Source organism: Fistularia commersonii, chromosome 4, assembly GCF_037954325.1.
Source record: "Fistularia commersonii isolate RoL2024-O1a breed Wild chromosome 4, RoL_Fcom_v1.0, whole genome shotgun sequence".
In the NCBI taxonomy this organism is placed as follows: domain Eukaryota; kingdom Metazoa; phylum Chordata; class Actinopteri; order Syngnathiformes; family Fistulariidae; genus Fistularia; species Fistularia commersonii.
In genome coordinates this window covers 20,328,724-20,353,054 of record NC_141287.1, presented here as the reverse complement: position 1 = coordinate 20,353,054, position 24,331 = coordinate 20,328,724, and the positions used below count along the sequence as shown (strand labels likewise).

The window sequence follows — 24,331 nt, the reverse complement described above, 5'->3', positions numbered from 1 at the left end:
CGACAACGTGTTCCACCCGGATGTGACGTTACTGCGGCGTTTCTGCGCTTCCGCTGTTGTCACTTTTCTCTGCTGGTTGACAAGTGTGGATATGCGCTCACTTCTGGGACTGTTAGCTGTCGTTGCCGTCGCCAGCTTGTATCTCTACTTCCTGTCCCTCTACCTTCCCCCGGGACCAAGGAGACATTCTCAGCTCACGGCCGAGACTGACAATGTGGAACCCGAAGAAGATCCCGTGGGGAGCTCTGAGGAACCCAGCAGGTTTGAAAGTGTTTCCTGTTAGCATCGCTCTAAGCTAACCTCACATACAGAGAACTCGTTCCTGATTTAAGATGATATGCAGCCGTAACGATACTGATAGTAGTTCTTCTCCCCGACATCCCAGCTGACTGAACACAATAGACAATTAAGACGATTATTTAACACTTTTTAGGATTACCATCAGTCCTTTAAGTTGTATTTTGTATCATGAGCATGTTTATGCTAGGACTCAGACGTCACAGGTTTCCTCCATGTAAAAAATCATGCACAGAGGTCCACTTGTAAAACTGGATTTTTTAACCAGGTGCCAACCATTTAAACTAAATATGGGGCCAATAACCTCCTTGCTACTGCCCTGTGACAATAACTGATGCAATTGCTTTTGTCTGGAAGTTAGTTTGTATTTCATATTCACATATCTAGTATGCTATCCAGTAGATTTGCTATCCATGCAAAGCTCCCTGTCAGTAGAAAGCTGTGGCAGACCCCTTTACTCCACAGAGAGGGGAGTTAAAAACGCTTTCTATTATTGTGTCTCTTATTGTCCTTTGTTATATGATACAGTTCTGTAATGCAAATATATATTGGAAGACAATTTAGTCCATATTTCACAGGATGATTTTTACTGTATTGATTACATCGTGACAGGCTGAAGTTCCCATCAGATTTGGAGGAGCTGAGGGAACTGGCTGAGCTGCTTCAGTTTTACAAAACAGAGCACACTGGATATGTCCTGCTGCTCTTCTGCAGTGCTTATCTCTACAAGCAGTCCTTCGCTATTCCTGGATCCTCATTCCTGGTAGGTGTCGTGTTGTTCTTTGTTCTGACAGACGCAGTGGAAAAAACTAGGCCAATCTATACTAGTACGACTATCTTGATATGAAGAGCATGCCTCATTTAGACTTGTATTGCAAATATTTGAACGACAGAATTCTGATTGACTTCTTATTGTTCAGAACATTTTAGCTGGGGCTATATTTGGACCCTATGAAGGACTGCTACTCGCCTGCCTGCTCACCACTGTCGGATCCACCACGTGCTTCCTCCTGTCCCAGGCCTTTGGAAAACACTACATTGTAAATCTCTTCCCGGATAAAGTCAACATGCTACAGAGGAAGGTACTTTATCCTGCGCTGAACAAACACTAAAGTCTAAAACTGCAAAAATCGTTCGTGTGAAATAATGTTTTAAAACGTACACGAACGTACAGAACTGTCTGTGAGTTTCAGCCCTCGTCTGCTCTTTTGAGCGTGTGTTATTAGTTTTTAAACAACAGTACAACACAGAAATAGCCTCGTCTGATTTGTACTAATTTACGGTCCAACATTCTGGCAAATATCAGCCACACAAACTGCTGCATGACAGATATCCACTTACATTTTACTTACAATGTCTGTGCATCAAGGAGGCCCAACCTCCTTGTGGCTGAGTCATGTATGGCGCTGCTAACGTTAATCTGAGATAAAACTATCCTGACTTGAGTGATATCAGCGCACTTGTGATGTGAAAACAGGTTTTACAGTGTTATAAGCAAAGTGCCATCCATCTAAAATAAGGTTAAGGATAATCCCTAATTATTGTCCTTTTTGATTGCATTTTGCATTAACTTTGAAACCTCGGTGATAAGAACCCTTAAGGTGATCCCTCCATCCCTCCCAGGTGGAGGAGAACCAGGACTGCCTCTTTTTCTTTCTGCTCTTCTTGAGATTCTTTCCGATGACTCCCAACTGGTTCCTGAACATGTCTGCCCCGATTGTAAACATCCCCATCACCTTCTTCTTCTGCTCCGTCTTCATCGGTAAGCATCACACACACCACGCCAAAGCAACAGCAGGTGTAAGCTGTCAGTAAAAGATGCAGGGACATTCATCGAGCACTCACACTGTGCCTGCAGGGAAACACCAAACAAAAAAATCCCTATTCTATTTTGTCTGTGGTCGGTCCCATTTCAAAGACTAATTACTTGATTTGTCAACTCTTAGGTATCTATCGAAATTATTTTCATTTCAGTGTGTGATTGGTTCGTGTGTTAGAAGTGCTTTTTAGCTCTGTGGCCAACGTGGTTTAAAACACACACCTGCTGTTAGGAAAAGACGGATTTTTTTTTTTTTTTTTTAATTGTCCCTGAAGTAAAATATATTAAAAAAATGTACGTAAAAGAAAAGAACATTAACTGGAGAATCATCTGGCATCTCTCTGCCACGCGGTTTCCATCTGCTTACCATTGCATTCATTTTATTGAGGTGGAACAGTCGTAAATTAATTTTAATGCGCACTTATTGGCTCAGCAGCAGTGATGCAGTGTTTACAAGATTTGACATTCACAATTGGTTTTGAAAATTCCCGTGTCTCACGTGAAAAGACTAGGAAACTGTTTTAGTGTTGAAAACCACAGTCTTGTCATTGTGAGGGAGAAGAACAAAAGCTCCGACCTCCAAGAGGTTCTGGGATGTAAAGGCCACCATAAGAATCAATTGCTCTCCTCTAGAGTGGGAAAATACTGAAAAAAAAAAAAAAATTGCACTGAGGAAGTAATCCAATTAATATGTTCAGAGGAAATATTGGAACTTAATTGATGATCCTTTGAAAAAAAAAATATATATAATCGAATAGTAATAATAACACGTCTGTTTACATTTTTCTGTTACTACTCTTCTTATTATTTAAAGGCCATTTTCCAAAAGATCAAGATCTTTTTAGGGCATTTTCTTGCCTCGGTACTTGTAGTTTCTTGTTAATTTCCTGGCAGATCTTTGACAATTACAGGAGAGACTATAAAAGGACTTCATCAAATTATTCATGCGCAGCTGATGCTCAGGTTGACGCCATGAGGCCGAACGCGAGCGTCTCATCTCGTTCCTCCCGCTGCCGAATGAATCACCAACGTGACGTCTCTTTGCAGGCCTCCTTCCCTACAACTTCATCTGCGTGCAAACGGGCGTCATGTTATCCACGGTGTCGTCGCTCGATGACTTGTTCTCGTGGGAGCGACTCACTCAGCTCCTGGCCATGGCATGCGTGGCTCTGCTGCCCGGCGCTCTCATCCGCCGCTACGGTCAGCGGCACCTCAAAGTGGACGCTCAATCGCAGAACGGACTCCTCAAAAATAAGAAGCGTCAGTAGTTTCCCGTTGGAGGGAGAGCGTTCTCTGCTGCACCGAAGCCGTCCAGTCTGTGCGTGTACGTCTGCGTCGGTCTCAAATTTTTGCTTGCTTGAGTCAGGTGGGCCACAGAAAGGGATTGAAGGCTTTAGGAAAAAAAAAAGTTAAAACGAACACAGCCGGATTATGTTTTACCAAACTTAATTATAAATAATATGTACATAGATGTATGAATGTACAGTAATAATGTGAAAAATAAGGAAAGGGCTTTAATGGATGTCGCCGCCGCGTCTGTGTGTGTGTTTGTGTGTGTGTGTGTGTGTGTGTGTGTGTTCTAAGTGCCTTATCAAGCTGCTGCAGGCTGACAAAGCTCTACCTCAAACATGCTGAATATTGGTGTCAGTTCGGCGGCTGCCCTGCAAAGGTGGACCGTATTGTGTCAATTATTTGTAACTGAAACATGATTTATCTCCTCATCTTGTTTGTACAACTGTATAAAGTCCAAATCTTGTTTATAGCTTTTAACTGCATTTTGGAAAGATTGCGAAACTGAAGAGTGCCATGTTTTGGTAGAGTTGGCAAATTTAATGATACATTTTTGTTTTTATTTGATCGGATCTTGGGGGCCATCTCTCTGAAAACCTTTATACTTAAAATGTCTTTTTGCTCCTTTTTACTGGCAGTAGTTCCTGTTTTATTTGGATGGGATAAACAATAATCTGGAACATCAAGTCTACACATTATTTATTTCTGGCTCTCTTTATTTTGTTACTGTGAAACAAGTTAGTTTGTCATGTCAGCATTTTGGGTTCTTTGGACGCTTTCAGGCGTGGCCCCTTCCGAACAGTTTGTGCTCCGTCACAATTGGGAATGACCTTGCGCCTTCGCCGGTGGCGAAAACAAATAAATTGTGCAAAAAGCCGACGTTTTCTTTCAAATTTTCTTTATTGCTCAGATCCAGGTTGCTCAGCAATACAGTTCACTCACAACTCAAAACCACAGTGTGCCTGTCACCAGAAAGGCAAGGATCCATAAGATGTGGATTTTAATTCATGGATTTTAATGTCCGTTCAACATCACCAAATACCTTGAGGTGTTCGGGACCGTTCGGCCCATGGGAAATTCGTGGGTTGTGACCTACCGAGGAAACAAAAGTAATCTCCCAAATGGTGAAAGATAGTCAATAAATGGATCCATTAAACCACTACTGAGAGTCTAGTGCCACATGAAGTGTCTTACATACCGGCTGGCCTACAACTGTCTCATGCAATGATTGTTTTCTCGTTTTACAAACAAGATAGGACACACACACACACCGCCGTAGTCCTGCACACATCTGACCAAACCTGACGAAACCCTTGCATACGGTCCGGGTGGAATTCCCTCTTCTCTGCGAGGCCCCAGAGGCAAGTTTGATCTGCTCTATTTCAGACCTGGATACTCGTTGTTTTTTTTTTTGTTTTGTTTTTTCGTCAACCCGTGTCGTTTTGCAAGACACGGTACTCTTCGTTTGCCGTATTGATTTCCAAATGCGTTCAATAATCCTATCTAGCATATTTTAAAAACAATTTTAACAGCTAGTATTGGTAGTGATCTAACGGGAATGAATATTAAAGCTAAGAATCCCAGCTACGTCTCCAGACTACATTATTAAAACAGTGTAAATGACGAGAAAACCAGATCAACAGAAAACAAAATAAAAGCCTAAACTATCCAACCACCATGTGATATGACTAACAACACTATACAGCCTCAGTGAAGTGTGTAATTGTGGTTTTCGGGTACTGTGTATTAATGTCTAGCAACACCCCACAAAACTCAGAAACACCAATCCTTGGAGGTAAAAGAAAGAGCTCTATCACCGTGACAAGTTTTCGCCTCAGGCTTGCAGACGACTCGACCACCGGGAGGCCCCGCTCGGGAGGCCCCGCTCGGGAGGCCCCGCTCGGAAGGCCCCGCTCGGGAGGCCCCGCGGCGACACCACGGACCGGGGAAACCTGCGCTTCCAGAGCCGGAAACGCGAAAGAGGCAGAGGTGCGACGAGGCCTCTTCGACGTGAGCGAAGAGCGTCGGCTAAGAAACTGCTCTCGGAACTACTGCTGCGGACAGGTCGAGACAAATTCCCGTTGAAATTCTCCGTCTCCCGGATGTGTCCTCCGAAACAGAACGCCACGGGAGTCGCGCTCCAGGAGCGTTCGCAAGGGCGCCATCGCATCCGGCGAGCTATCATCAGTATAAGGTACTGTACTGGCTGCGGGGAGGCGTCCTGCGACAGCCTCAGGCATTTTGTGAGTCTGAGAGACCTTGTTAGAGGATTTTAGCACTGCTTGTTTGTGTTCACTGGGACAAAACTGACGCATCTCGTCCGATGACGGAAACCGGCCCTCCGAGAACCGCGACTCGGCTCCGCACCGATCGGCTAAACCGCCGCGATGGCGTTTCCTTTATCTCATTGTTCACCCTACATACGATTTTAGTCACTAAAGTCAGCCTTTGATTCTGAGAGGTAATTCTGAATTGTACAGCACGACAAAAAAAAAAAAAAAAGAGGAAGATGGGAGCGCCCGGCGGGGTCTCTGCGGGCGCACGGGACGCCGCCCACCGTCTCTCAGAGCGCAGACGCACACCGGTAAAGTGTTAAGAGAGACAGGAAACGATGCATTTATGCGTGACTCTACTGTACATGTTTACAGATATACAGGTTTCTTATCGTACACAGTGACAATTCATCAACTAGTGTTGGTCTACATTCTACACAGAAGACGAGGGTTTCACACCATGTTCAAGAGTCCTGTCAGTGTATTTTTGCAGCGTTGTGTTCTTTTTAAAATCAACCCCAGAGAATGCCGTTATCAAATAGAGCTGGTATTGTCGGGTTGTTACAAAATTCCTTTTTTTTTTTTTCACAGGTGAATAAAATTCATGTTGTTAATCTGTTTTTTTTTTTTTCGTTTGTTTGTTTGTTTGTTTTTTTTTTCTCTTTAAGTCTCAAAAAAAAACAAAAAAAAACCTGGAGGTACTGCTGGGAAATAAACAGGAGGTACAGTTGGTTAGTCTCTATAATCAGATTTGTTTTTTTTTTTTTCTTTCTTTGATGGTGAAATCAGTACACAGCATCCTCATTCAGAACCACTTCGGGCAGGTATGTACCCCTTTGATCCTGCTCCTCATTCCTTTCTGGAAAAAAAATAAAATAAAAATAAAAAACAAAAATCGATTTTGGAAATCCTTTGTATCATTTAGAGGTTGTGTTGCGTCCAGGCAAAGACAAGTCCAAAAGAGTTGACTACAAAGTTTCACGTGTCGGCTGGACCTGAAGAGTTTAGAGATGACCGTTAATCTCTTCGCTTCTGTTTTTTTTTTTTTTTCTCATTTAAAAAAAAGAAAAATTAAAAATGCTGAAAATGATCAGTTAACAAGGCATACAAAATGTGGAAAAAAGGGGGAAATGAAAGATTGGACTGAGGTACCCTGAAGCCTGAGGTAGATCACAATACTGACATGCGCACTGTTTACATCCTGACCAAAGTTAACACGGTGGTTCACTTTACTGTTCTCCCATTTTTTCAGGTTTTATTTATATTAATATTCATAGTCTAGTTTTCAAGAAAATAAACACTTCCCTTCAAAATAATATGGCAGTGTCCCACTGAGGAAAAAAAGAAAAGGACTTTGTTTTCTTTTGTTTCTTATCAATAGCTCTCATCACAAAATAGGAAAAAAATAGATTCATAAATATTACTCTCTCTTTTTATATATATATACACACACACACACACGCACACACACACACACACACACACACACACACACACACACACATACTCTTGCAAGCTTACACACACACACGCACACACGTGGGGGAAGCTGTGCGAATTGGCAATAACCTTTGCGTCTGGAAGGTGAAGCTGAGGAGTGATGACCGAGAGGTGACGAAATAAGGCAACAAGCGTCCGCGGTCTCCAAAGTAAAGCGCGAGGGGACGCCGAGGCCTGCAAACTCGCACGGCGGCCGGCCAGCTCGCCGAAAAAGCAACGACAACGACGACGACGACGACGACAGCGACGGCAAAATGAAAGAGTGAGAGTGACAATCTTGCGTGTCTGTGTCGCTGGCCTGACCTGCTGGACAAGGCAGGGGTGACTTTTTTTTTTTTTGTTTTTTTTTTTGTTTTTGTTTTGTTTTTCTAAAAAGGCTGCATATCGTACATTCACAGCTGTCACGCCGTTTTTAGAAAGCTCCCTGACAAGAGAGGGTTAAAGCCAAACGCGGCTGCGGTCACGTTTGCGGTTGTGTGTGCACCACAGGACATACAGTGCCTCCCTGTGAACCCCCACCACCACCACCTGAACCCCAATTTTCCCACGTATGCGACCCCCCCCCCCCCGACCCATACACACACACACACTCTTTTCGTCGGCCATCGCCGTGTCTCCGAAGAGCCGACGGTGCACATTCAAATCGCCTATTGAGTAAAAAAAAAAAAAAAAAAAAAAAAAAAAAAAAAAAAAAAAAAAAAGTGCACCGATCTTTTCTTTTCTTTTTTCTTTTTTTTTTTTTTTAAAAGATCAATTTTAGCTCTGATTGTTGAGGAGAATGTCCTCTCTTCTTGTTTTTGTTCTGCATCAAGACGAGCACGAAAGTACACACGGTTACTGCACAACATGGGAGAGCGATACCACTTTGATGGCCGCGAAAAGGCAAAAATAAAATCCCTCCCGCGGTCGTCGGGTTCCTAAACAAAGGTATCTCGATGACATGTATTTTTAACCTATTCGAAAACAATCTTATAATTGATGAGAGAGAGTGATGAGAAAGTGATAGCAGAAAAGGAAGGGAAAAAAAAGCATTAGATATGAATGGTGGGAAACATTTCATCGGGACGTTATCTTTTTGCGTTGGCACACACACAGGCTTGTTACAAAAACCTCAGAACCACTCACTATGTTCACTAATACGGGCTGCAGTCGTCTGATTTCAGTGACCTAAGATATGAACGAATAAGGGAGCCGCTTTACGTCGCGGCGCGATTCATATATTCGAACGAGTAAAATATTAAAAACGACACCGAGTCTTGCTGTTATTCGTGATAGGGAAAAATAACAGCGCATACTGTCAGAGTATATCAATACACGTTCCTACCCTGTATTAATACTGCTAAGGATATTTCATCTTGCAATCTGAACGTCTCAAACCCCGGTGAGAGAAGCTCTTGCTCTATCCCAAATCTCACATCTGCGTGTTAATGCAGCTGCTGCATCCTCTGTGTTAGGCCTATGTTAGTCCAACTAAAGAGATAACGTTATGCAGGGTGACACACTATTTCCTGTTTAACCGTGAAGACAACAGCTCTCGAATTCTCTGCCATTCCCACCTTCCGTATTGATTAATTTTTTTGTTTGTTTGTCTTTTAAATGTTTTTACCTTTTTTTTTTTTTGTTTGTTTTTTTTTTTTTTTTTTTTTTTTTTTTTTTTTTGCAAGTATATCAGTACGGTTTCTCCCGCTGCTCTATCTGCTCTCACAGGGCTGGCAGTGCACACGATGCCCCCACAGCCTTTGGCTCTCACATGTTTCCCCCCAATGAACTTCTTTGGTTTTGATCCCGGTGCTGCTGGTCTGCCCTGCGTGTCCCCCTTGGCCTCGGCCTTTGTCTGGGTAGGTCTCTGTCCGTTTGGGAGGGCTACATTCATTGGCTGGCGCCCGCTGGAGCCGCTCTGCTGGTCACTTGGAGTGGTGTGGTGACACGGCGGCGCCTTGCTGGTGTTTCTGTTCCTGCTGTTTAACCTGCTGAATGATCTCCCGGATCTTCCTCTGTGCAGTCTGCCGGACGGACATCACACAAAGGATCAGCGCCTCGAATTTGATTCCATCTCATATTCCAGATTTGGCATTTTTGCACAATATGGACCCGCCAGACAGCGACAGCAAACAAGTGAACACAAAGAAGGAGTGTCTTTATTTCCCTTACTTGGCAGACCTCGAACAGTAACAGATAAATGTTGCAATACGTCTTTCCGCAGGAGGAGTCTGAAGCTTTAACACTATTTCATTCTCACTCGTATCAGGAATTTTTTATATGCACAACTTCGCTGGTTCGAGAGCCGCAAAAGGCCTTAAGGGATAACATAAATTGCTTATTCTCGATCAGGCGTTCTCTCATGACAAAATAAGATCTTGTTTTTTTTTTTGTTTTTTTTTTACGTCAACACACTTGTAGCACCAGGCGCACAGCAAAAGCTTAAAATTAGAATTTTCCAATAATAATTCAAAGGATCCCTCCGAGAAACCTCATCGAATCGACGAGGATATAGTCTTGCCATCAAAATTATTGGAATATTGAAAGCATGATTGAATTTAATAGTTAGTACGATCATTTTTCTTTCATTTATTTATGAACTGTTTACCACAAACCTTTACAGAGCTTGCTCGTCGGCGTCTGCCGATTCCGAAATCGTCCGAAATTCTATGAATAGTATAAAAGCGTCACGGTCCTTTCTTAAAACGGTATTTTCACGATGGACCCAGGAAATCCACCAACGTCATCGTATTTATTTGCCGGTTGATGGATGGTTAACAATATTAATAGTTGGTAGTTAGATAGTTAATACAATTATTATTATTATTATTTTTTCCATTCTGTTGTCTATTCTTATCCTTGTTGTCGTTCACTCTGCGGTCTATTTATTTGTGGATGTCTTTTGCTTTCTTTTAATTGTCTCTATGTATGTTTATACCCATATATATACCCACTATATATCTTATATATCTTATTACCAATGTCATCATCAATAGCATGCTAATCGTGCTTACCTGGCTGGCAAAGAAATGGCCGCTGATCTTCACAAAGACCTCGTCGTTCTCATCCGGAGTTTGGTCCCGCGGTACGATGACCTCGGCGCTCGTCAGGTTCTGCAGCTCGTTCACCTGCGAGACCAAGCCAGGGTCAGAGGTCGCTTCTTAGCCCGACATCAAGATTACTTCATCGCTTCCCTGGTGATGTGTTTGTTGTTTTTTTTTTTAAATGTAGAAACACTGTAGTCCACATGTGTCAAACTCAAGGCCCGCGGGCCAAATGTGGCCTTCAACATCACTTTATGTGGCCCACGTGAACGTCTTAAAAGGTCTGACTGTCTTAAAATAAATAAGTCAAACCTATGCATCGACTATAAACTACATTTCTGCAAAGTGACGGTGTCCCGTCATTAGATCGCAGTGTACCCACATCATTGTTTTTTTAACAAGTGCAATTGAGAAATACAAATGATCCCTAAATGTCCAGGAAGAGGAAAGTCGATGCAGGTGGACGGCTTTTTCAAGAAAGACGGGAACGCTGATACACGTTTGTGCTTCAAGGGGAAAAAGCGGTGCGTCTTTTGTGTTGTGAGGCAATGAGTTAATCCACGTCGACGTTTCGACACCAAACACGGAGCTAAGTATGCTAAAGTTGGCCTTCCAGAAAAACAACAAATTGTCAAAGAATTAAAAGCCAAACTCCGACGGCAGAACGCGTTCACCATAAGAATCAGAATAAGAATAAGGACAACTTTATTTATCCCGAAGGAAATTGTTGTGCCAGAGTTTCAAGTAAAACATAACAATAATAAATAATAGTAGAAAATTGTATAAACGATATAAAAAAGGGGGGAGAATAAGAAATACAAATAAAACTATAGATTGTCAAAGTAACAAGTGCATAGTTGACCATAGTTGTCAAACTCTGGCCCGCGGGCCACTTTTGGCCCGCAGTGTATTTATTTTTGGCCCGCAAAGCCGTACTAAATAATATGTGCCATAAACGTTCTCTCCTCTGCTGACAGTTATCATAGCAACCTGATGCTAATACTGGTAACGTACTAACCTTCCGAAAAACAGCAAAAAGAAGGGCAGATGATCAGAGTAGATCAGTGTCTCGCAAACTGAGCTATAATTAATTAGCTCTAATTGTTTACTTGATGCACTATCATTCTTCTTCTTCTTATTATTATTATTATTATTATTTCATTCTTACATTTATTTTCAGCCTGTGGTAAACGGTTACAGTCTAACTCATAAGGTTGCAAATAAAAAGAAGCACATTTTTTTTAATGTAATTTTTATTTTAATAATAAATGCCACTGATGTGCTTTCTTGATTTGAATTTCAATTTTAATATTAAGTCATATATTGCCTAGTATTAACCTTTGCTAGTTCCATATATAGCTTTTAAGCACAACTTGTTTGGGTAAAACGGGTCACTGTTATATCTGGAGGAAGATTTTTTTTTCAATAAATATCAATGTTGGCCTGCGACTCTTTGTCCGAGATTTGAATTTTGGCCCACCGTGTGTTTGAGTTTGACACCCCTGGTGTTCGCGGAAGCACTGCAGCGGTGAAAGCTAGCAACTGGTAAGCATCATGTTTTTTATTACGTCCATGCAAATGCGTACGTGACATTTTGGATTTGAATGAGTCATAAATTCAGTAGTAACTTTTTTTTTTTTACACTTGGTTACATGGAGTTATGTTAATATTGTTACAGGCGTAACTAGCGGTGTAAAAAAAATGATATGTATCACTATATCGATCCGACAGCTGACGATCCGATGCATCGACACGTCCGCAAGAGTATCGATCCATGTATGCATTTTACCCGTCTATTTTCAGTCTGCGCTGAGGCGTAATTCTCACTCCGTGCTGCGGGTGGCGGTAACCTACTTTGTCTCCACCTACTTCGCTTCCCTTCCCCTCTTTCAGCACAGTCTTTCAGCGGACACACCCTCTTTGGCATAGCACTCGCATTGAAACACTCGGGAGGCGGACATTCATATGGCCGAGAAGGACGCGGACTTACACACTCCTGTAGGTTTAAAATCGTTCGTGTGGAAGTATTTCGGCTTCCGCAAAAACGGGAAAGAATTGGTAAAGGATGTGGCGATATGTAAAGAATGTCGAATTGAAGTTAATTGAATATATATGAAGTTATATGATATTACAGCTTCTGTTGATTTATTCAAAATTTGAAATAGTTAAAAAAAGTAGTTAAATCGTAGTTAAAAAACATCCTATCCAATCGAATCGCGGGGCATTTTTAAGTATCGAAAAAAAAATCGAATCGATCGAATCGTTGCCTTGAAAAATCGAATCGGATCAAATCGTCACGATGGCTCTGATTTACACCCCTAGGCGTAACCGTGATGCTGATGTTTGACATCCCTGCTCTCGTCTATCCTGTTTGCATCCCGAGAAAACACAATCGTAGAAAACGCAGCGGACAAATCTCAACGCCCCGAAGGATTTTCCCGTCCCGTACTCGAACTCACCGTCTTCCCTCCTTTGCCGATGACTCTGCCGGCCGCGGTCGAGGGCACCTTGATGTGCGTCTCCAGTTTGACCTCCTCCTTCGCGGAGAAGAAATTCTCCTCTTTCAGCTTCCCAAATATCCGACCCTGGGCCTGGGGTACAGAGGAGGGAATGAGGCGAGGAGAGACTAGGGAAGACGGAGGGGGCACATAGCGATCCGCCGCTGTTTACTCTGATAAATAAGACGATTTAGGAAAAACAAAAGTATTTCATTTGCAAAATGCTTCTCCGCGAGCGCATTCATCACGTCCTTACCTTAAACTGGGCCTCCGGGGTTCCGGTAATGATCACCATCCTCTCCGTGACGTCTGGGCTCTCGGCCGGGGCGATCTGACACCGGGGGGGAGGAGGAGAAATTTGCGCCATAAGCTGCCGGTTGTTTTTGTTTCGGCGAGCGTCTAATGTATTTACCCGCGGTATCATCTGGCGCCCTGGACAATTCAAATAATTACATAAAACACCTGATAGCAAAGGCGTTCCAATATCCGGAGCTACCACTGACTAATTCGTCAACGGGTTTTTTCTCAGGTAAAGAGATTTGATATCAGGGTGCGTCCCAAACTTCCTGATTTCAACGCCGGTCGAAGATATTTTTCTCCGCGACTGAATTTGCCGTACATCGCCGAGGTGTGTGTGGCCTGCAGGCTTTAGTTGTCCTTCAGGGAGTGACTAAGTGGTCAGTGAGGAGGAAAAAAACAGATTTATCTTTTTTTTTTTTTTTTATCATTAACAATTAGGACGGAAGTGGGTCATTACTAATTATTTATTTGTTGTCAGAATCGCAGGGTATTCTTGCAGCCTTGCTCGTTTTGGGTTTGTGACCGCACATTTAATGAGAATTTCAAATCCTATTTCGGTAAGGGCTTCATTACGGCAGTCTAAACACGGAATTATCGAACTTTTAATGAAAGAACCCGGTGATTTCGTTGACAAAACAAATCATCGTCAAGTGAGAATTACAACTCAAACGGTAAAAGCGAAGAGGATTTCAGCCCATTTCTGATCATTCCCTGGGTTTGATCTTGCAGGTTTGTTTTCCTCTCGCGGCTGAACCTCACCCGTCTTTTGCGGCTCTCCAGTTCAACCTTCGGGGATTCCCGTTCTTTCCACTTAATAACGCATGTAATATTCATTCACCTCCCACTTTGAAAACCACCGCTTTAAACAATGTCGTGTGAAATATTGACCAGCTGCCTCCGCCTCCCCATGAATAACTACCACGGTCCTCCGTGGCCCGCCGAGTGCCGCTGACTCAGCCGCCTGCAACCGCCGACTTGATAAGTTTCCCCTTAGACTCGGAGCGAGGCTTTGGAAAAGGCGATACACGGAGGGGCTCCGATGGTTTGACCTCCCCGCCGAGGTTGACCCACCTTGATGGAGGCTCCGGCGAAGTGGGCGAGTTGTTTGATGTGCTGCCCCTTCTTGCCGATCAGAGCGCCGACTGCCTGAGTTGGAATAAAGAGGTAGACAACCTCCTGTTCTGGAGCCTGCCGGTTGGAAATTAAAGAAAAAAAAAAAAAAAAAACAACAAAAAACGCAGAGCGAGATGTGTTTTACTACATGTTTCGGCACACATGTACACGGCGGAGGAAGAAAAACAAAGAAAACACTCGATTTAAGTTGTCAGGTACTTAAAGAGCGACTGAAAAGGATGAAACCACATGCAAGGAGAGCTAAATTGAGCTCTCTTTGAGGGCTCTCGCTTTGGGTAAACATCCCACTTTGGCTGCGTCTGAATGGAATATTTCCTATTGGGCCAACGGTTGCCCTATGTTTTTGTTTTCATAGCATGGTAACACTCGTGTACTTGAGGTTTATGAAGTGAATTTTTATGAGCCACAGGAAAACTCCGGGCTAAAAAGTTCCCATCCAGAAATATTTGCGGTGTTCCCGTGCACGGCTGACGGTACGGGAGTCGTGCTTTATCCACGTTCTCCGCGTCCATTAGTCTCCTCGGGATTCAGGAGATACATCCCTTTCCGCGACGTTCTTGTAAATTAGCATAGAAACCATCCCCGTCCTATCGCGACTGATCGGAGTGGATGGTCGCCACGGCAACACTGACTGTATTTGGATCATGGCAGACGTACTGAGTGCTGGTGAGGGATGGCACTTGCTGGAGGAACCCCGTACAGGCCACTAAGATGCGAGGAGTGACTCTGAAAGGGAAGCACACGGATCAGACGCCGCAACAACACGCACATATTTTCACACAATCAATCCGGCTCTTTACTAGGGGATTTCTGGGCGTTTCGTGAGTGAATCACGCTCCAACTTTCACGACCAGGAAGCACAAGAATACATTCTCACACGCCGTCTCACACCCCTTTGGCTCGCCGTCCTCGGGCGATGAGTGGAGACTTTGTTTTGCAGACAAACTGACTCATCTCTACTGAGGACGGGAGGGCGGGGGGGCTAAAATGGGACGACACGCAGGAGCAACAAATTCAGCGTGGATCTTAATACTCCGGAAAAAGTCCGCCGGGGGGGATCCTGTTGTCGCCCTGACACCTGACGGCGATCCACGGAATATTATTTCTCCGAAGGAAACGTTTTCAGCCGCTGCACTAACACAGCGTCGGTGAAATTTGTGCTGGCCAGTAGGTGGCGCTAACGCTACGGTCGGATAGAACTGCAACTGCAGAAGAAGACGGTTGAAGCGCGCCTGCGCGTGATATAACAGAAATCCATGTGTTGCTGTTTTCTCTTCCCGCACAGCCGTGACCGTTGTTTCTGACATTATGAAGAATGTTTCTTCACTGGTCTTGAATTTTAGTCGGATGCCATTTTTTCATTTCAAATTCCACACATAAACAGCCGCTGAATCTGTGCCTGTTGCCCAAAATGGAATGTAGTTTTTAACAATGAAAGCAACTTTTAGCAGCTTGTCAAACCTGAATAGTAATTGTAATTTGTTAGTTTTTTTAATTTTCAGGAAAATACACATAAAACACCCACTCTCATCCCCACCAGCGGCATCGTCTCTCATCCTTTTTTGCATCTGAAATGTTAGCGTGCGGGCAAATGTTTGCAACTCAGATGGTGAAATCTTAAAAACCGTTATGAACACCATAAATCCATGAAAAATATGGTTTTAACAGGATACGAGTGAGACTACAAAGATTCATATTTGTTGCATTATCAACGTCATGACTGTTAGACGTTCACAAAACCTAAAACAAATACCGCGACGCCTTTGAGGACGACCTCCACGACCATCCAAAGTCCGAAGACTGAATCGCGGGGATTCGATCTTTACGCGAGTGCAGACGGCGGAGTTTTCGACAAGAACAACAATCGATGGACGCGGCGAAAGATCTTTCAACCCCAAAAAAACACCCAACGTAAAACAGAAGCATCCCGAAGCCGCGTGATGGACTCACTAAGAATGGGTTGTATCCTGTTGGTGCCACCGGGGGCACAGCACCTCGTGGTCCAGAGGCGGGGGGCAGCACCGGCAGACCAGAAGAGAAGATGCCCAGAGCGTTCAGGTTCAAGCCTGGGATCAGATTGGCCTGTTGCTGTTGCAGAAGGACACGAGCAGATTGTAGCGATCAGCTGAAAACCAACCGTCTTTTCTGCATTTCCTCCGGGGGGAAAACGTGCAATCCGGCTCGACGCGTCGTCGAATTCTCCTCCGGGATGGAAAGAAAACTTAGAAGAGCGAATTCCGGACTTTGTGTCTCCTTACGGTTTACGGCACGAACGCGGTAAAAATCTAAATATTACAGGAAGAAACGTCGCGATCGATCTTTGTGTTTTGATTCACTTTCACTCGAAATGCAATCTATAGCTTGGCTTTTTCAGCCGGCGACACCCATGTCAACATTTGTGCTATTTGGGGACAACACTTCATTTGGTTTCCATGACAACACAGGAGGATTTTTGCTTTTTCCTCCCGTTTTCCACAGGCTTTACAAAGATCCGCCGCCGCGCCTTCATTTTTCAGCCCGCCGCTCAACCTTCGCGGCCGTCGGGTTGAAGCCCGTCGAGCGGCCTTTTAACCGCAAGCCTTTCGCAATATCCAGTATGTCACGCTAGATGGCGATAACCGCTCACGGTAGACGCTCGCATATGCGGCACAATCTGACGGCACGCCTCGGGGCCTATTTCTGTGATTGCTTTTACTGATCCAACATTTGGATTATTGCAAAATTAAGGGCGGGATGAGAAAGGACGACGCGTATTTGAAAGAGCAACGTGTCGACGTTTATCGGTATCGGCGCGCGGTCGACCTCTCCGGCCGCGACCCTTCCGGAGGTCATCGGAGCGGCGGAGGGCGGATGCCGGGAAGCGCAGTGTGTGTTGCAGCGGGAACTCGAGACCCACGCAGGGTGAGTCACGGCGTCCGAGTCACCGATGGGCTACTCGGCGATTGTTTGCCGTTATCTGTTTACCAATCGGAAGAGCGCGTCGCTAACGCCGGAACGCACCTTCCTGAGTAGGACGCCAATATTATCCCGCCGTTTGTCATCGTCCACCTCTCAGTTTACATGAGTCAACTTGACATCATAACCCCAAAAACACACACACACACACACACACACATGCTTGCACGCAGACGGGATACATGCAGGATAGGCGAACGGCATCTTTGGAGATCGGCTTACATTTATAGCAGCAATATCGTTCTCGTAGGCTTCCCTCAGCTTCTTCATGATCTCCACCTCGGCTTTACAACAAGTGTCCAGGCTCCCCTTCACCGTGATGGTCCTCTCGGGGTTGTAAATGGTTAAGTCTTGTAACCTGAGAAAGATCGCAAACGCACATGAATAGAAGTCTTATATTTATCAAAAGGGTTTAATGTCCTGTTAAATCCACAACATGTTTTTTTTTTTTTTTTTTTTTAATATTAGCTCTCATACACTGCACTCCATTTATTCTGTTTTTGGCTTGATATTCTGTTGCTGTAGAAACTGCATTTAGCAAAAGGAAGGTTTTTTCTAATAGATCTCTATTAAGAATATTTATTTTTGTTTGGATCGTAGGGAAAAAAACAAACTTCAACCCTTCCTTAATCATTATCTCTTTTAAAGAAATCTCTGTTTTGTTCTCCTGCTTCCTTTATTTGTTTTCTAGTTCTCTACTCAAGGCCTACTTAAAGTTAAAGGCGAGTAACCGCTGAAAATCCGGTTATTTGTGGGTAAAAGTTGAAAGGATAATAGCAATTAATTGCATTACGTTTAATAACTCACAAAGATCTGATTTAAAGAGAGCGTTTAAAATAAAAAGGTTCAGAAAATCCATCATCCTACAGGTCCCACCGTGCACCGTGCACGTCTGACGTCTCCTTTGCGTCCTCAGGGAATCGACTCCGGTCGTTTTCTCGTATTCAAGACATTTTGCGGTGAACAGTTTCCACGCTGCCGACCTCCTGCTCAAGGTCAGGGAAACTCACGTGCACGTCGTGACGAGAACGGACATTCTCGCTCCTTTTGGTGAATTTGGTTTACGTCCACTTTCTTAGCACTGGACAAGAACGGCGTCAAGAAGGACTCAAATAGACGTTCGCTTAAAATTTACTTTCAACTCAACGCAAATGTTCAAAATGTTTTGTTGCACGCAGAGATGTAATTTCCTTTTCTCTGCTGTTTGTTCATTGTTTTAAAAAAAATGCAACAGCTATTATGTTTATACAAAGCATAAAGGCAAAAAAAAATGAAATAAATAACATAATACGCCGTATTAATTCATTTTAAATTTCAAATGGCTCTTTTGAGCCTTAAACTCACTCCAATCAGTTACTGCGCTGCTTCACGTTGCCACTTTGCTCATTATTTATTCCTGAATATTGCTAAATATAAGAGCCTTTTTTTTTTTTTTTTTGGATTATACTTCACACCTATAAACTTCAGAGTTTATTTATTTCATTTATTTTTTACACGTATTTTATCTTGTCTCGTCCTGGCATGTCGAGCGCGGGATTATTACAGTACATCTCATCTCAATATTGCATGCGGTGGTCGCGTCTTCTGAAAAGGACCCTGGCCTTCTTCCTTTTTCTCTCCGAGAGTCATTACCTCCCCGGAGCTCTCTGAGAAAGTGCGATCCATTAGCCGCAAATGAACGAGGGCTGGCGAGCAGCGTCCGTAAAATGGGTTGCAATCAACACCTCTCTAAGATCTTGTTCTGGAGTGAGAGAGCGTTAACCAACATTTTACATTTGTTCTTAACAACTCGGTGCAATTACGCACTGACGGGAAAGCGGGCCCCGGAGCCGGAGCGTTCGGATCTCAAAAGTAATGCGTTCCACTGTCCGGACTTTTTTGGAAAGCGGTGTAATTACGCACCGTCGTCGCCGTTATCACGGACAAGGGTTCAAACCGTGGGTGTGAAGCCGCCAGAAGCGCCAGAAGCGCCACGCCCCTGAATATCTGCAGAAACACCCATTCAAAGCTTCACGTAACTATATTTATACAAGCGTTTTTGATGCCTCGGCACAGACACGTTGCTTTTAATGGAAAAAAAAAAACGGAATAAATGTCATTTCTGGAAATGTAGCTGAATCTTTTACTTTTTTTTTTTTTTTTTTTGTGAAAGATTTCTTTCACAAGATGTAATAACTGCTCACCAAGTTTTAGTTTGTTTTCTCCAGACGACGGGGGATTTATTGCCTATTATCTAATTTTCTTAGTTCCTAAGTGAGGGAATCAAATACTTTTGTGAATTAAACAAGGAGCAAAAGAAGTTGCTTATTTTGTCCGTTTACGATTTTCATCTTTCCTTACAGCTATGGCAAACAGAAAACCAATTTTATTCTGTTTTATTTTATGACCCCCCCCACCACCACCATGCGGTCCTGATCCCAAAGGAAAGGAGTGTGTGTTGCGAGTGTGTGTGTGTGTTTTTGGCAGGAGAGGTCTTACGAAGAGATGGTTATCTTGGTCCCTGTCTCCTCTTCGATCTTCTTCAGGTTGCGGCCCTCCTTCCCGATCAGCCGGCCCACCAGGCTGTTGTGGGCGAGGATTTTCAGAGGGATGTCCTCCGTCCTGAACACGGGAAAACACGGATAAAAATCACACACGTTCATCGAATTAATCACGCGAATGAATCAACTTGGACGAGCAGGTACATTTCCACAACCCGGGTTAAAATCATTTTACTTGTTTGATTAACACAAATACGCTTTTGGTAAGCCCATCAATTTTATCCTGTTTTGATGCAGGTTTGAAATGATAATGAAATTGTGTCCATTTCCCGCAAGGGGCTAATAAAGTATTTGGGAAAAACAAAAGGCTGCTGTGTAGAATGTGCAGAAATGTCAAATTGATTTCCATTAAGCCGACAAATCGCACAGGAACAATTTTACCTCATAATAATAATTGTAAATAATAATTTCTGTGAGACACACAGGCTACATTTTCAAAAGTATAGTATTTTTAAAATAAATATATAAAAATTCATATAACTATATCTATCATACACATATAGGTTTTTGTGTGATTGTGTTATCGAAACATTTCTATGATATATAATTGTATTACATACAATATTATCTTATAATATTAATTGTAAATACTTATTTCCTTGACACACAAACTACATTTTCAAAAAAGTATTTTCAAAATAAATAAACATTGAAAATGTATATAAATATATCTATCATACATATATGGATATTTGTGTGACTTATTAAAACATTTACATAATGTATATAATTGTATTATGTACAATTTTATCTTATAATAATAATTTCCTTGAGACACAGACTACATTTTCAAAAACATATTTTTTAAATAAATACATTACAAATGTATATAAATATATTACATAAATATATGGATTTTGGTGTGACTGTTATAAAACATTTATATAATGTATATGATTGAATTATGTACAATTTTATCTTATAAAAATAAATGTAAATAATAATTTCCTTGAGATACAGACTACGTTTTCAAAAATGTTTTTTTTAAATAAATAGATTAAAAATGTATATAAATATATCTATCATACATATATGGATTTTGATGAGACTGTTATAAAACATTTATATAATATATATAATTGTATTATGCACAATTTTATCTTATAATAATAATTGTAAATAATAATTTCCTGGAGACACTAACTACACTTTCAAAAATGTAATATTTTTAAATAGATAAAAAGTGTATATAAATATATCTGTCATACATATATAGATTTTGTGTGATTGTTAGTAAAACATTTATATTCCCTGTGGCACATAAAGGGGGTGTTGGTTTGCATTGAACATATGTTGGAGTTACACTTACTTAAAAATAAACTTTAAATAAACTTAAAAATAAACTTCCTTTAGTTTAAAATTCATAAATTAAAAGATGTTGTCATTTGTGCCTTTTGCAAGAGTCCACCACACAATGTGGTTCCAACGGTATCACGCCCAGGCCGTGCCAAACAATAAGGTTTTTCTGAAAAGTACATCCAGTATTTATTTATCTGCTTTGAATGTCCTGTCTGATAATTTCATGTTCAGGACTGCGCTTTTATAATTACTGCACTCGACAAGTTACAGCGCTGGCGAAACGACTTTCGCAGCGGTGAACCGACAAACAGAAGACGGTTTCTATCCTCTCAATCATTGTGCCATTTATTCAAATTCAATTCGATTTTAATCTCCTCATTTCAGATACAGCTCCTTCAGAGTTTCTGCAGAAAAACAATTTGAAACATTAACTAAACAGCAAAAAAAAAAAAAAAAAATCGTCACTTATTCCTCGCAGCTTCAATAATCCATTACAACCTAAGAGATAATCACAGCAGCTTCACAAACATACCCTGACGGACATTATAGGTTTTAAGATTAAAAAAGCCTGATGCAGCAGTGCGTTCCAATAATCTGCCATCCAAGCTGAAACTGAACACGTCACAGTGCACGGAGTAACGCATGCTCATTTCATAATAAACTCAAATACAGGGGAAAAAAAAAAAGCAATTATTTTTCTCCCTTTTCAGTGTTTTGTGCAGCATTAAGCACTTGGTAGTTACATCTGAGATTCCGACTTTAACTTAAATAAAGAATGTTGATCAGTGCTGTATGATTGTTTGTAATAGTGAAGTCTTAAATATGCTTTATTTCAATAAGAGGGGTTAAAAAAGAAAAACACACATCGACTAGGTAGAGTTTGAAAAAATCTGCACACCAAAAATGCTCCGAAAAGAAAGGTGATTTATTTTACATATAACAAACAAACAAACAAACAAACAAAAAAAACCTTGCATGACATTTCGCGCACAAACACAGGCTCTTCTTCAGATGCTTACACACATCTCCGGTAAGCATCTTTTGTGTGTTATATGTAAAATAAATCACATATCTGGAGCATTTTCGGTGTGCGGATTTTTTCAAACTCCACTACGACGCCATGTGTCGACCCTGTTATTGAATGACAAAAAAAAAATTGTCGTAAAGATAAAAAAACAAATAAAGACAGAAAGGTTACAGGCGCTGATGCTCGGATCGCGCCGGTATTTAAAAGCTGTAGTGTCTCATTAAAAGTGTCAAAACTCATTAGACATTCTGGCCTCGGTCCTGAAAAGCTAAGCTGCAGTCACGCGTCCTCCTATGTGTGTGTGCACCATGTGTGTGTGTGTGTGTGTGCACTGTGTTTACCGCGCTAGTGGTCCAAGATAAAGAATGCACGGTGAGATTAAAAGGTGTCCCGGCAGGTTAAGGGATAAGACTATAGCCTGCAGACATTATGGCTAATCTCCTTGCGGATGCGTATCCTGCACGCAGTCTCCGTAAACAATTTTGAATGCGTTTGTTGGAGGGGCCAAACTCACGTCTTGGTCTCGTTGGCTTCCTTCTGCATGATGTCCAGGATCATGCGACAGGCGGAGGAGCAGCCCTCTGGTGTCGAGTGGATGGTTATGGGCTTTTCTGCCGCACCTGCATTTTCCTTCCGATGAATGTCCACCCTTGGCGGAGGGGAGATGGGGAGATGAGCGCGGTAGAAACGAGGTCAAAGACTAATTCGGTCGCAAATCGCCACGACGTGAGAGTCGGGGAGACGTGAAATGGGAGGAATGTTTTGATACAAAAAGAAAAGGGAAAACTAGATTTTCTTTTTCTATTCTTCAAAAAGACGTAAGAGGCAACCATCAAAATCTTGAATCCTGAATTTCACGACGCAAAGCCTCCACAAATTGGGAACCTTGGAAACACACTCATAAATGCAAAGCGGGATGATGAAAATTAGGGCCGGGTGAAATCTACCGTCCGCCCCGTGAGGTTTCCTCTTTTCCTCTGCAATTCATTTGATTGTTTTTTAAAATTGTGAGGAAAAAGCTGAGAGCGCCATGTCACCGAAAATTTCATCCGAAAATAATCTACATAAATTTGACCCGAGAAAAGTGTAAGCGGTCGTAGGAAAACAACCGGGACGTCATCCGAGCAAACAATCCAAAAATGTGACCGTTCGCCTTCTACACGTGAAGGTCAGAGAACTTTTAATTATTCAAGTGCTAAAAGGCTTATTAATGCTGCGTTCAAATGCATTTAGCATCATCTCTCTCACCCTTCAAGAAACAGGTAAAAACTTTTCTCTTTCAGGACTTTTTACTGCGCTGATGCCCCAGATCAGGTTAGGCAGCAAGTTAGGCTATGCAGTGTGTGTGTGTGAGTGTGTATGTTTGTGTGTCTCTGTCCAAAAAAAAAAGAAAGAAAAAAAAAACCCTCACTAACCCAAGCTTACTGTTCTGTATATTTCCTGTGCATCGTGTATTTGCAAGTGTATTTGCAGTCCCTATGTCCTCTATTGTAAGTCGCTTTGGATAAAAGCGTCTGCCAAATGCAATGTAATGTAATGTAATGTAATTTAAAGTAAAGTAGTCTTCCTTTCACATGCAAAGATATTTGTCCTTGAGCAGCAATTCTGTAAAAAAAAGTATCAGTATGCAACATGCAGCGCTGATGGATGTCGAATAATTCTTTATTTTTATTTTTAATTTTATTTAATTTTAATTTCTATTTAATTTAATTCCATTTTTTTTTTGTTTTAACTTATTTTTATTTTTTTTATATTTGACTGACCCAGCCCCGGATATGCAGAAACCCCCTGAGTCACTCACTTGGACTGCGTCTGTTTGGTGACGTTCTTGATGGTCAGCCCCTCCTTGCCGATGATGGCTCCCACGAACTGAGTAGGCACGAGCATGCGCAAGGGGAAGTCGTGTTGCCGCGGACGCGGGCCGCCCAAGCCGCCCGAGGGCCCGGGCTGGGGGGCGCCCTGGTCTCGGGACGATCGGCCCCCGCGCCGCGTGCGAGCGGCCTGGACGGGCGCGGCGGCATCCATGTCCATGATGTAAGACACCTTGAAAGCGTAGTCGTCGAACTGGTGCCCCGTCAACTTCTCAATGGCTCTGAGGAAGAGGGGGTACATTCAAAGGTAGGAATCTGAACCCCAACTCTGGTATCAGCCCGTCACACATCCTGCTTATTTTTGTTGACTTTTGTCATTTTGTTTATGTTCCTTTCCTTCTTGTTGTCGTTTTGGTTGTCTGTTTACACCCTCGCTTCTTTTTTTTCCGTCTTTCCATTCTGTTGTCCATTCTTTTCATTGACGCTGTCGTTGTAATTGGATTTATTTGAACAGTTGACGGATGATATTGATAGTAACTATATAACTATTAATGGTTAGCGGTCA

The 24,331-nt window shown here is 42.4% G+C and overlaps 2 protein-coding genes and 1 long non-coding RNA gene across 5 annotated transcripts in view; 2 read left to right on the top strand and 1 right to left on the bottom strand.

Annotated features, from left to right (window-relative positions):
• Positions 1–59: 59 nt before the first annotated feature.
• tmem41aa (transmembrane protein 41aa) lies at positions 60–4,284 on the top strand. The gene is made up of 5 exons (XM_086145915.1): positions 60–261; positions 910–1,060; positions 1,218–1,379; positions 1,921–2,059; positions 3,164–4,284. The coding sequence occupies exons 1-5, from the start codon at positions 92–94 to the stop codon at positions 3,382–3,384; spliced, it is 843 nt and encodes a 280-aa protein (XP_086002041.1). The 5' UTR covers positions 60–91; the 3' UTR covers positions 3,385–4,284.
• A 3-nt stretch (positions 4,285–4,287) lies between these two features.
• igf2bp2a (insulin-like growth factor 2 mRNA binding protein 2a) overlaps positions 4,288–24,331 on the bottom strand; it is a 65,745-nt gene continuing 45,701 nt past the window's right edge. For all 3 annotated transcript variants that reach the window (XM_086145912.1, XM_086145914.1, XM_086145913.1), the window contains 11 exons: positions 23,757–24,047; positions 22,470–22,604; positions 19,568–19,690; positions 17,312–17,447; positions 16,085–16,222; positions 14,792–14,860; positions 14,072–14,188; positions 12,957–13,031; positions 12,662–12,793; positions 10,173–10,286; positions 4,288–9,182 (listed from right to left, as the gene is read on the bottom strand). In XM_086145912.1, coding sequence (XP_086002038.1) covers positions 9,084–9,182; positions 10,173–10,286; positions 12,662–12,793; positions 12,957–13,031; positions 14,072–14,188; positions 14,792–14,860; positions 16,085–16,222; positions 17,312–17,447; positions 19,568–19,690; positions 22,470–22,604; positions 23,757–24,047 — 1,429 coding nt within the window. In that variant the 3' untranslated portion in view covers positions 4,288–9,083. The remainder of the gene's footprint in view (positions 9,183–10,172; positions 10,287–12,661; positions 12,794–12,956; positions 13,032–14,071; positions 14,189–14,791; positions 14,861–16,084; positions 16,223–17,311; positions 17,448–19,567; positions 19,691–22,469; positions 22,605–23,756; positions 24,048–24,331) is intronic.
• LOC147235080 (uncharacterized) lies at positions 16,811–23,894 on the top strand. Its single transcript, XR_015106076.1, has 3 exons — positions 16,811–17,035; positions 19,615–19,769; positions 23,723–23,894. It is a non-coding gene; the product is annotated as an uncharacterized LOC147235080 (long non-coding RNA).

Coding starts and splice junctions, on each gene's coding strand:
- tmem41aa (XM_086145915.1), top strand. CDS start 92: ATGCGCTCACTTCTGGGACTGTTAGCTGTCGTTGCCGTCGCCAGCTTG. Junction 262..909: donor AGCTCTGAGGAACCCAGCAG/GTTTGAAAGTGT, acceptor ACATCGTGACAG/GCTGAAGTTCCCATCAGATT. Junction 2,060..3,163: donor CTTCTGCTCCGTCTTCATCG/GTAAGCATCACA, acceptor GTCTCTTTGCAG/GCCTCCTTCCCTACAACTTC.